Genomic DNA, 13,746 nt, shown 5'->3' with positions numbered 1-13,746 from the left:
ATATATATATATATATATATATATATATATATATATATATATATATATATATATATTTATATATATATATATTTATATATATATATATATATATATATATATATATATATATATATATGTGTGTGTGTATGTATGTATAGATATAGGTATAGATATAGATATATACACATACACACATTCGTACATTCGTTCTTTCCGCCCAGTTAAGATTGATGTGTGATAAGTGTAAACACAGAAGCATCGGCTACTGAAAAATTACTTTAAAGCATACAATATACAACACACTTGCAGCTAAAGTAGTTTGTGTGTGGCTGTGTTCGTTTACAAACGACATTCTTTTTGTAAAGCTAACATCTCCGTAAATAAATTTGCCGCGATACCCCCGGGGCTGTTTCAGTCTACACCCAATAACCTCGGCTGTCTGAACGTAAGACTTGACGGCGAACTGAAATAGCCACGTCCCTAATACATCATTACCCGTGGTGAGTACTAAGTTTAATGGCCGCCGTACTCCATTGTGGCAAAGAGACTGATCCCTGCTTCCCCCCACCCACCCCCACCCACAGAATTACCCATAACCTCGTTATTAAGTAATTGGAATACGTGTGTCTTGCTTGTAAAACCTTAAAAATTCCCCCGAAAAAACCGATCCAATCAGGAGTAACATTCTCAATTGAAAAAAAAAGTTACAATATTTTTTTTTTCAATTCACAAGTCCATCAAAAGCTGGTCGGCTGTAGTGTGTTGAGTGAATTATTCAGAATAAAAATATCGAATGTTCAACCTCTCAGCATGAGACTCACTCAAATTTACTGGCTGAAGGTGGGTTGTTTTTTTTAATGGACGTGGTTCATCGCCACCCCTGACCCCCGATGTTGATCGCCACCCCCGACCCCTGTGGTTGATTGCCCCTCCCCCCCCCCGACCTTACGGTTGATCGCCACCCCTGACCCCCGATGTTGATCGCCAACCCCGACCCCTGAGGTTGATCGCCAACCCCCGACTCTTTTATTTCCCCCCTCCCTGCTGTTGTTGGTCATCGCCACCCCCACCCCCGCGTTTGATCACCGCCCCCTCCCCCTCAGGTTTGGTCCCCCTGGGTGATTGATTCTACTGTTGTAATTGTCAAACTTTAATACCGGGCAAATGTTAATACGTCTGGGATGGAATGTCCAAATGTTTTATGAATCGGCCCAGACGGGAGTTGGTCTTGTTTGCCGGCCGAGATAACGCCGGGATAACCGGCTAGTACCGTAACCTCACGCACACACACACACAGACCCACACACACACAGACACACCCACACACGGTCAGACAAAAAGACTAACTATCGAGACTAAAAGAAAAGCTCAACGACCTGAACGCTGGGCATTCCTCGGACCTTATCAACTTTTGGCCAATATCCCCCGGCTTTGCTGACTCATAATAAATACAATCTGGGCTCCAGTCAAAGATTAACTACAATTAGCTCTATGCTGGTTTTTCTATTAGATTTTTTTTTAGATTGGTCGTCTTGGTTTACAAAACTTCAACAGTACTATAATGTTTTTTTTTTCTTCTTTACATTGTATTTTCCCTGTCTGAAACTATTGAGGAAACTTATCAGAAAAACGAACTCACTACAAAAACATTCAGCCAAGGGCAGCACTGGTCTCCAGTGGACAGTGTTGACCCACAAAGTGAGGACACCAGGGGGTCGCAAGAATATGACAGTATTGACCCACATTTGAAGCTACCATCGACCAGCAATAGGAAGACGTTGGTGACCCCTGGGGGTCCTCGGTTTAGATGTTCTTGACCCCTTTTTTTATAGAGCAAGCTTACCGAGAGGGAAATTATGTATTATATATATATACATATATATATATATATATATATATATATATATATATATATATATATATATATATATAAGAGAGAGAGAGAGAGAGCGATAGATATATATATTTTATAGACATATATAGGCCTATACATCTACTTATAAATATGTAGTTATGAATATATGCATTTTTTTCATATACATATACACACATATACATATATACATTATATACGTATAGATACATGGTTCCTAACACTTCCAGATTTTCTGGAACTCTCCCTTGTGGCACCTGATACCGGTCCATCTGATAGATTCCTCTATCATTTGTCTTGTTTGAATTGGCTGACCCAGATGAAGAAAATTGAAGGAATCCCCCTTTTGACTTTCTGATTTCTTCCTCCCCGCTGCCTTTGTCTTCTTCTCAATTCGATTTGCACTGTAATAGCCCATCTTCTTATCCGGCGTCCTCGACAAGGGAGGTAAGGGGACGCAAGGGGAGGGAAGCAATGTGTATAGATTAAGTTCCCCTTGCTGGAGATACGTCTATGGAAGGGTGGGGGTACGTGGGCTGGACCTGAGGCTGCTTTACATTTAGGGTAGGGGAATGAGTGATGGGTCACCTTGGGGGAGAGGGATGGGAGGATGGGGCGCGGGGAAAGTAATGAGGAGATCGCGTGGGTTCAAGAGAGAGATTGAGAGGGGGAATGGAGGAAGGAAGGAGGGCTTCGTCAGTAATAAACTAGATGAGAGCGAGAGGTTTTCGATTGAATTGTAAATATGAGTTGTTGGCCGGATCTGATGGGCTGATACCACTTGGTTGCTCACACCGGTGCGTGTGGGAATGTTAGACCTACTGGCTATTACATCACACGGGGGCCCAGCTTAACACATGGGGCCCCCAGCACAGTAAGTCTATACGTGGGCCCATAACACACTGGGCCCATACAAGGGCAACTAACACATTACGCCTTGGTATGATGACCTGACACAGTGAGCATATACAGCAGCTCCTAAATTAATGATGAATTTTCTGCCTAAAACTATTCAATCTATATAACACATAAGCTAGCACGTGACACATTGTCCTGTAACACATTGACCATGGGACCCTAACACATTGACCATGTGACCCTAACACACTGACCATGGGACGCTAACACATTGACCATGTGACCCTAACACATTGACCGTATGACCCTAACACATTGACCATGTGACCCTAACACATTGACCGTATGACCCTAACACATTGACCATGTGACCCTAACACATTGACCATGTGACCCTAACACATTGACCATGTGACCCTAACACATCGACCACGTGACCCTAACTTATTTCACATGGGTCCTAAACATACGGACCCCTAACACATTACAGGGGCTCCTTTTACCAATCGTTCCCAAGACCCATGGGGCAACTGAAGTAGTTTTTATCTGGCATACGGGGGGGGGGGGGGGGGTAGTGTGGTCAGCACTTTGCCAACTTTTGTTTCCCTAACGTGAGTCAGGTACCCATCAAAGCTGGGTAGACTCAGGGACGTCCTAGAGACTCAAGCCTGGGATCCGAACTCAAGTTAGCAGTCGTGTTCTCTATCATTCGACTACGCTTAGCCTAAGTATAGACCTATAAACACGGTGTTCTAGAACTAATAGTCATTTAAACACTGTTCCATAGCATACTTTTCTAACTCAATTTTCTTGAAACTCGGTGTTCTTGGAATTCAATGTTCGTAGAACACAATTTTCGTGGAACACAATGTTCGTGGAACACAATGTTCGTAGAACTCAATGTTCGTAGAACACAATGTTCGTGGAACACAATGTTCGTGGAACTCAATGTTCGTAGAACTCAATGTTCGTAGAACTCAATGTTCGTAGAACTCAATGTTCGTAGAACACAATGTTCGTAGAACACAATGTTCGTAGAACTCAATGTTCGTAGAACTCAATGTTCGTAGAACTCAATGTTCGTGGAACACAATGTTCGTAGAACTCAATGTTCGTAGAACACAATGTTCGTGGAACTCAATGTTCGTAGAACTCAATGTTCGTAGAACTCAATGTTCGTAGAACTCAATGTTCGTAGAACTCAATGTTCGTAGAACTCAATGTTCGTGGAACACAATGTTCTCTGAATCTACTTGAAATCCGACTCTCCTGATGTCTAATGAACTCCTCTCTTGGAATGGGCTGACATGAAAAAGGTGGTCCCGTAGACCAGGTCACCTGACGGCCCAGCACGTGCAGGTAATTGTTTTAAAAAATGTCCAAGCCGATTTATTCCTGATGGCTTTTGGAATTTGTTCTGGAATAAAGTCTGGCGTGCTCTGAACATGATACAAGTCCTCGAGTAGAACTACAGAAGGGCTTGGGGCTTCTGACTGTTTCTGTCATTAGACAAATACATTATTTAAAAACAATTGATCGCAGAGTCATTTTTTTAAACTGTTTCATGTCTTTCTGTTATTTTTTCTTACTAGTTTTTAGCTATACTAGTTTTCATTTGTTTTGTTTTTATACTTTGTATCTTCGTCAGCACACACATTGATATAGTGTATCAGGTATATCTGCATTACTCTCCCAACTTTTCTATCCATTTGTACCTTGTATTTCCGTTAATAAACATATGTGTATCTTGTCTGTGTATCTTGCATCTGTCATACTTCTCACATCGACTTTCATAGGTTGTAGCTCAGTGTTGTATTCGAGAAATTCTAGCTACAGTACTAAGTGTAACACTACCTTCTGTGTTAGCGTTAGTATTCACCTCTAATCCTTACTTTGTAAACGATCAGATTTTAAAAAATAATTCCTGTAATCTCCTTTATTTGTACATGACCTTTCTCGTTAATAGCGGCTGATCTTTAATCCCTAGTCTGTTTGCAAATGGCGTCTAATCCCAACTGAAAACAGTGTCTTTTTTCAGCCAACAAAAACTACTTCTATTTTAGCTTTAAAAAAACGAGGTCTGTTTCAGCCTAAATAAACGTGGTCTATTTCAGCCTAAATAAACGAGGTCTATTTCAGGAATTTCAGAAAATATAATCGAGGTCTTTTTTAGTCAATCACTTAAACGATGTCTATTTCAACCCGTGTAAACAAGGTCTACTTCAGAATAAGTATAAGTAAACGAGGTCCATTTCAACCCATATAAACTATATCCATTTCAGCCTATATAAACCATATACATTTCAACCTTTGTAAGCCATATCCATTACAGCCCATATAAACCTGATCCATTTCAACCCATATAAACCTGATCCATTTCAACCCATATAAATCATATCTATTTCAACCCATATTAACCATATCTATTTCAGCCCATATAAACCATATCTATTTCAGCCCATATAATTTATAAACCAGATCTATTTCAACCCATATAAACCACATCTATCTCAGCCCTTCCCCACACAGAGAAATACACCAGTGTTTTTTTTTTAAACTATTGTGTAAAAAGGGATAAGGCGATCATTGCCATCATTAGAGTTATTTCTTCAATGCCAACTTTGTTATTTATTTTTTAGATATTTTTTTTTTAAATCTAACTTTCGTTCTCTCGTGAAGGTTATGGTACGAGTTAGTATGTGAGCTGTATGTCACCAGACACGATGAATGACGCGACTCGTCCAATCACCGCTCGGGTTTAAAGATTTAAAAGATGGACGTTTCTCCTCAGTCATTATTTTCCTATCTCTGCCTACCGCAGGCTTCCAGCAGCAGCGCCGATCCCTTACGCAGCTTCCGGTCTGTGCCCAACACATCTGTGCCGTGTTAGCGTGGGGGGAGGGGGGCGGAGGTAACTTTTGGAGCCATCTAAAAATAGGCCTTGAAAACATGTCGACGATTTTTAAAAATATATATAACATGTGGGGGAATTTTTTTTTCGAAGTTTCATTGCAACAGAAGTAACTCATATTCCTCTAATCCCAAATCTTAAGGGATTTCTGGCGGGAAAGTGAGGTTTTTTTTTTCTTTCTTTTACTTTAACAAGAAACCTCGGCTGTAAGGGGAGAGCTTGATGTATCTTTCTGTAAAAGCACGATGGCCGTCGATGTAGGTCAGGCCTGTGGAATATGACTAATCTTGTACAAATAATTTCCACCGTCATACTTATAAAAAGACGTTTTTAAAAAGTTATTTTTTTAGAATCACACTAAACTTATAGTCCCTAAACTATAAAGGGAAGGGGGGGGGGGGGTAAGATCGAGGCAGCAAATTCCCTGAGTGAGTCATCGTCTTGACGCGGGAGGGGGAGCGTCCTGAGCTGTAAGCACTCTGTTTTAATGAGGCTCTTTAATCCCTGGGCTACACGCGCACAGAATGTCCTTAAGATTGGTTATATTGTCTTGTCCATTTCTTTAGCTCAAGGCTTTTAAGATTGGTTATATTGTCTTGTCCATGTCTTTAGCACAAGGCTTTTAAGATTGGTTATATTGTCTTGTCCATGTCTTTAGCACAAGGCTTTTAAGATTGGTTATATTGTCTTGTCCATGTCTTTAGCACAAGGCTTTTAAGATTGGTTATATTGTCTTGTCCATGTCTTTAGCACAAGGCTTTTAAGATTGGTTATATTGTCTTGTCCATTTCTTTAGCACAAGGCTTTTAAGATTGGTTATATTGTCTTGTCCATTTCTTTAGCACAAGGCTTTTAAGATTGGTTATATTGTCTTGTCCATGTCTTTAGCACAAGGCTTTTAAGATTGGTTATATTGTCTTGTCCATGTCTTTAGCACAAGGCTTTTAAGATTGGTTATATTGTCTTGTCCATGTCTTTAGCACAAGGCTTTTAAGATTGGTTATATTGTCTTGTCCATGTCTTTAGCACAAGGCTTTTAAGATTGGTTATATTGTCTTGTCCATGTCTTTAGCACAAGGCTTTTAAGATTGGTTATATTGTCTTGTCCATGTCTTTAGCACAAGGCTTTTAATATGGCAGGAGGTGGGCTGGGTAGAGGATCATGTACACATGTTAAAAAACTATTTTTAGAAATTAAAAAAAAAACTATCTGTATAGGGTCGGTATGTGAATGAAATGTGAATAAAGGTCTGGTTTGTGTGACGTTTCTCGTGTATGTGGTGATGTATGTGGGGTCAGTGACATGAGTGTTTGGTTAAGTTGTATGTCAATATCGTACGTGTCCTGTGGCTAGTGCTAAAAGATACACTTTCGGAGTCTAGAAGAAACACAAGATACAATGGTCAATAGCGAGGCATATGCTACTGTCAAAATGTAACTTGCACGTTTCATTGCTCCATAGCTAGTCTTTCAGAGAACATGAAACCCACGAAATGTTCCATAGAATATCAAGCCCACAAAATGGTCTATAGAACATTAAACCCACAATTTTTTTTATAGAAATTTAGGGCTAAAATAGCTAGAACCAAAGAGACGTTTACAGTAGAGCTGAAACAGAAATAGCTGGGGACACAGGAATAGAAGTTTACAGTAGAGCTGAAATAGCTGGGGACACAGAAATAGAAGTTTACAGTAGAGCTGAAATAGCTGAGCTCCCAAATCGCGGGTCGGCGTGTCAGGCGCGCACACAGTAGCACGGGTGCAGTGTGAGCATGAATGAGTACTCACGATAAGATGCTACACCGCCGAGTTCAAAGGGGAAAAATTAAAACGGTGGGGCCGAGGCCCAATCTGAAATCTGTTGGAGTTGGGGCAAACGGAATCTTCAAACGATGTTTATGGCTGTTTTATATTCCAGTCAACTCCATAGGTCTCTAGGCTTTATCGTGGAGTCACGCGCTCTGTGTGGCGCTAAATCACTCACACCCCGTATCTTAGGCTACACACACCTCCATATCTTTGTCTCAACGTGAACACCCCCCTCCCCACCCCATCCTTGTCTCTATGTGAACACCCCACATATTTTTCGTCATGGATATTCCCATATCTTTAGCCATACCCCCACAGTCTAAATATCATCTATTTGGCTACATGTGGACCTTCCCCTATACCCCCCAAATATCATTTACTACATTTGGACATACCACTATTATCTTTAACCACATTTGAACACACCACTATACCTTTAACCACATTTGGACACACCACTATACCTTTAACCACATTTGGACACACCACTATACCTTTAGCTACAAGAACACACTTTCCCACACTACACAGTATAGAACAATGTGCCCAGGCACAAGAACATACGAAACTGCTTAACTAAATAAAGATGAAACTCAGTTTATAACGAAACAATTCAACAAAGTATGAATAATTAGTGAAGAAAATAAAACGCTGGAACTCCAGGGTCCAAGGTGACAAAGTTGAATTGCTTAATAGAAAGCTTACACTGAAATAGTTGACCGTCGTACAGCATAATGTTGGTGAAATGAAAATGGAAATAGCATTGAAAGCTATGGTTTTTATTTTAGTAATAGAATTATTGTTGTATTATTATTGAACAAAGTTGTCGTTTTCTATATGGGTCAGTATTTTCTACAGTTGTCTTGTCTCTATACGATACGGGTTTCAAATCGGGTCATCTTTTTATGACGTTTACACGGAGGGGAGTGGGGGGGAGGGGCGAAATTTCCAAACTGTTGAGGATGTCATAAATGAATGACCCCTATGACCCAGTGTCCCACAATTCCTATCAATGGGGAGGGTCAAGGGATACCTATGACCCACAACCTTTCATACATCAACCCCACCCTGTGTCCTGCCCACCCCCACCCCACGCCACCAACCCCACCCTGTCCCCCCCCCCCATATATGTTGTTATGTTTTATTGTGTCCACCATGCCACCAACCCCACCCTGTGTCCTGTCCACTCCTCCCCTGTATGTGCCCACCAACCCCACCCTGTGTCCTGTCCACTCCTCCCCTGTATGTGCCCACCAACCCCACCCTGTGTCCTGTCCACTCCTCCCCTGTATGTGCCCACCAACCCCACCCTGTGTCCTGTCCACTCCTCCCCTGTATGTGCCCACCAACCCCACCCTGTGTCCTGTCCACTCCTCCCCTGTATGTGCCCACCAACCCCACCCTGTGTCCTGTCCACTCCTCCCCTGTATGTGTCCACCAGCCCCACCCTGTGTCCTGTCCACTCCCTCCCCTGTATGTGTCCACCATGCCACCAGCCCCACCCTGTGTCCTGTCCACTCCCCCCCTGTATGTGTCCACCATGCCACCAGCCCCACCCTGTGTCCTGTCCACTCCCTCCCCTGTATGTGTCCACCAGCCCCACCCTGTGTCCTGTCCACTCCCTCCCCTGTATGTGTCCACCATGCCACAAGCCCCACCCTGTGTCCTGTCCACTCCTCCCCTGTATGTGCCCACCAACCCCACCCTGTGTCCTGTCCACTCCTCCCCTGTATGTGCCCACCAACCCCACCCTGTGTCCTGTCCACTCCTCCCCTGTATGTGCCCACCAACCCCACCCTGTGTCCTGTCCACTCCTCCCCTGTATGTGCCCACCAACCCCACCCTGTGTCCTGTCCACTCCTCCCCTGTATGTGTCCACCAGCCCCACCCTGTGTCCTGTCCACTCCCTCCCCTGTATGTGTCCACCATGCCACCAGCCCCACCCTGTGTCCTGTCCACTCCCCCCCTGTATGTGTCCACCATGCCACCAGCCCCACCCTGTGTCCTGTCCACTCCCTCCCCTGTATGTGTCCACCAGCCCCACCCTGTGTCCTGTCCACTCCCTCCCCTGTATGTGTCCACCATGCCACAAGCCCCACCCTGTGTCCTGTCCACTCCTCCCCGTATGTGTCCACCAGCCCCACCCTGTGTCCTGTCCACTCCTCCCCTGTATGTGTCCACCAGCCCCACCCTGTGTCCTGTCCACTCCTCCCCTGTATGTGTCCACCATGCCACCAGCCCCACCCTGTGTCCTGTCCACTCCTCCCCTGTATGTGTCCACCAGCCCCACCCTGTGTCCTGTCCACTCCCTCCCCTGTATGTGTCCACCATGCCACCAGCCCCACCCTGTGTCCTGTCCACTCCTCCCCTGTATGTGTCCACCAGCCCCAGCCTGTGTCCTGTCCACTCCCCCCTGTATGTGTCCACCAGCCCCACCTTGTGTCCTGTCCACTCCCTCCCCTGTATGTGTCCACCATGCCACCAGCCCCACCCTGTGTCCTGTCCACTCCTCCCCTGTATGTGTCCACCAGCCCCAGCCTGTGTCCTGTCCACTCCTCCCCTGTATGTGTCCACCAGCCCCACCTTGTGTCCTGTCCACTCCCTCCCCTGTATGTGTCCACCATGCCACCAGCCCCACCCTGTGTCCTGTCCACTCCCTCCCCTGTATGTGTCCACCAGCCCCACCCTGTGTCCTGTCCACTCCTCCCTGTATGTGTCCCCCAGCCAGCCATATTGTGACATGAGAGACACCCACTTTGTAAACACGGCCCCACCACTGTGTAGACGTGCCTGTGTTTACTGTTGCCACATAGGTTGTATTGAAATTTCTGACACACCATCCCATTGTTCCGCATTCATGCGCTTATTTTTGTTTTGTTTTAGAGTTTGCACACGATTTGTGTTTGTGTCCTGTTTCATTGTGCTGATAGACTTAAATATTTTTTTAAAACCCCGCCATTTTAAATAGTGCAATGTCATTTTTTTTTTAATTATGAAAGTCCAGCTATTTATTCCTTTAATTTATATACTTTGCGTCCTAATAGGCCTATAGATTATCTGAAAATTAACATGGCCTATATGTCAGGTGGCACAGGTATTTTATGGATTAAATCTGAATTAATGTGTTTCTATTTATATTGCTATATGACCATCTTGTTGAATCAAAACTCCAATGTTTCTATTTGCAGTGCTATGCCCACCTTGTTGACTAAAATCTCCAATGTTTCTATTTATATTGCTATATGCCCATCTTGTTGACTAAAATCTCCAATGTTTCTATTTGCAGTGTCATGCACATCTTGTAGACTAAAATCTCCAATGTTTCTATTTATATTGCTATATACCCATCTTGTTGAATCAAACCTCCAATGTTTCTATTTGCAGTGCCATGCGCATCTTGTTGACGAAGCTGCCCCGCCCCTGGATCGTGGACGAGAAGAAAGACGACGGCTACACAGCCCTGCACCTTGCCTCCCTCAACAACCACGTCGAGGTGGCCGAGCTGCTAGTGCATCAGGTATTTGCCTCAGCCTGGGGATCGAACCTTACTTCAGCAAAGCAGGGAGCTCTGTCCTAGATCTCTAGCTGTGGAGCTTCAACTTTGTGTTTACTTTGTGATTAACATGTTGGGATTTATTAGCAGAGGAAATTATTGTAGAAAAAATTATTGTAGAAAAAATTTATTGTAGAAAAATAAAATTATGTTTATAAATCCTGTTAACCATAAACATAATCAGTGGACCCCAACCATTGAACTCTATCATGAGACACCATTAGCACACTCTTGTAGGAAACAATACTGAATCTCTGTAAACTGTTGATGGAACTAATTAACCTGCTTAACCCTTGTGTGACAACACTTTTAATTGCCTTTAATTAACCCAAACCCTCATCAAAACATTGGTCACAACAATAAACCCAACCCTCATCATACACAATAAACCCAAACCTCATTACACAATTTGCAACAATAAACCCAGCCCTAAATACAGTTTGCAGCATTTAACCCAACCCTCAGTACAACTCTTGCAACAACAAAAAACCAACCCTATTACACAGTTAACACCAATAAATCCGATTACACCACTTGCACCACTAAACCCAACCCTGACACACCACCAAGCACCCCACCAGCTTGATGAGGAAGAGACGTAAACCCCCACACTGATTCTATTTCCACTCACGTCTTCTTTCCATCACGCTGGTCACCAAGCATGGCACAAAGTCCAGCCAAGACCCAACCACTCAGCCTCCTAGCCACACACCAGCTAAAGCAGTAAGTACAAAAACTTTTCTCACACCCCGGTCTAGAAGAGCTCCTGTGGCCACCATCTTGTCCACTAGACAGTCACCATCACAGTTTTCTGTACGCCATTCATTGACAATCTGACATAGATGTAGAGTAGAAATGTTTTCTGTATCAGATTTAGACCAGTCTACATGTAAACAAAAATATGCTCAATGTAGTTTTTGGGGTATGTCATACCGTGTCCAAAAATTATATAATAATAGAATCTTCTTAAAATAGGGGTGTTTGATTACTAGAAGTAAATTAAAAACAAATACAACCTGCTAGTCTCAATGCTAACCCTAACCCAAGTTCAACCATAACCCTAACCCAAAATTTTTACCATATCACTAGATCTGAGATTACAAACCACCTAACACACCTATTTTCGGAAGAGCCTATTGTCAGACACTGGTACCCCCAATGCCCCTTGTTGTATAACGTGGAAGCTGCTCAGGCTTGACCAGGTCCTCTTGTCTTCTGTTCTCCAGGGCAAGGCCAACATGGACATCCAGAACGTCAACCTGCAGACCCCCCTCCATCTGGCAGTGGAGAGACAGCACACACAGATTGTTCGAGTAGGTTTTGTCACTGACGTGTCACCCTGATTACTGACATCACGCAACACTCACTGAGATTAAGCTCTGACACCCCACAGCTGTCTCTAAAATGTCACTCTACTGTCACTGACATGCAAACCAATTGTCACTGACGTTGCATAACTATCAATGACATGCCCACAATTTTCGCTCACATGTAATATAACCGTTACTGACATGCCACCCAGTCATCACTGACATGTACCCTACTTTCACTGACATGCTCTAATTGTCACTGGTGTGTCACACAACTGTCACTTAAATGCCACCCAGCTCTCACATCCCACAGCTGTCTCTAAAATGTCACTCTACTGTCACTAAAATGCCCCCAGTTGTCACTGACATGTCACATAACTGTCACTGACATGTCACCCATCCCTAACCTGGTACACCCATCCCTAACCTGGCACACCCTGTGTCCACAGCTGCTGGTCAGAGAGGGCTGTAACCTGAACATTCCTGACAAGGACGGGGACACGCCCCTCCACGAGGCCTTGAGACACCACACGCTCTCACAGCTGCGCCAGCTCCAGGACATGCAAGACGTCGGCAAGGTACGACACCTCACCTGTCAGGTGGCAGTGTGACACTACACCTGTCATATGGCGCTAACATCTATCATGTGGCAGTACTTTGCTAATGCCTATCACAGACACAGAATTCTGAAATAAGGAATTGTTACCTTAAGTTTACCTGTGATTTTGATCACCTAACCCAATAACTATAACCAGGGTAATGCTAACTTCAATAGTCACAAGCTGTATTTAGCAGGCTAGTCACAAGCTGTATTTAGCAGGCTAGTCACAAGCTGTATTTAGCAGGCTAGTCACAAGCTGTATTTAGCAGGCTAGTCACAAGCTGTATTTAGCAGGCTAGTCACAAGCTGTATTTAGCAGGCTAGTCACAAGCTGTATTTAGCAGGCTAGTCACAAGCTGTATTTAGCAGGCTAGTCACAAGCTGTATTTAGCAGGCTAGTCACAAGCTGTATTTAGCAGGCTAGTCACACACATATGAGTTGTCATAAAACTTCTGGAGAACCATTGCCTTACATTGACCATAAAGTTTAATATGACTGACAGTCCTAGTCAGTCATTTTTCCTTAAAAATATGTTTGGATTTATGAGTAAAATGTTTTATTTTATATTAGAAACACAAAGTGACTTGTTTTTTTTTTATATAGCTGTAGCTAAGTTTTAAAACTTCATATCAAATGGCAAAAAGTATAGAGTGATTCATAACCCTTTAAAAACATATTTCATTTTTTTTCCATCAGGTTTTAAAAAAAATTATTTTTATCTACGTTAATGCTTATAACATGTGGTGATAAGATTTTCTTTGGTGCATTTTGTTTTTAAATTTTTAAAAATAAAATACAACTAAAAAATCACCATAGAGTAGGCCTAAGTGTTGTTGTAAAACATATTC

The 13,746-nt window shown here is 43.1% G+C and overlaps 1 protein-coding gene across 2 annotated transcripts in view; it reads left to right on the top strand.

Moving 5' to 3' along the window:
• Nucleotides 1-13,746, top strand: part of LOC131943084 (E3 ubiquitin-protein ligase MIB1) — a 94,004-nt gene that overhangs the window by 69,589 nt on the left and 10,669 nt on the right. Inside the window, exons 14-17 of one of the 2 annotated variants that reach the window (XM_059303093.1) lie at nt 10,818-10,950; nt 11,647-11,709; nt 12,213-12,299; nt 12,746-12,874. In XM_059303093.1, the coding sequence (XP_059159076.1) occupies nt 10,818-10,950; nt 11,647-11,709; nt 12,213-12,299; nt 12,746-12,874 (412 nt within the window). The remainder of the gene's footprint in view (nt 1-10,817; nt 10,951-11,646; nt 11,710-12,212; nt 12,300-12,745; nt 12,875-13,746) is intronic. The other variant, XM_059303094.1, reaches the window with a different exon arrangement.

This window comes from Physella acuta, unplaced genomic scaffold (assembly GCF_028476545.2).
Source record: "Physella acuta isolate Inbredline_101_S28 unplaced genomic scaffold, ASM2847654v3 ptg000441l, whole genome shotgun sequence".
Lineage (NCBI taxonomy): Eukaryota > Metazoa > Mollusca > Gastropoda > Physidae > Physella > Physella acuta.
This window is presented reverse-complemented; position numbering and strand designations above follow the sequence as displayed.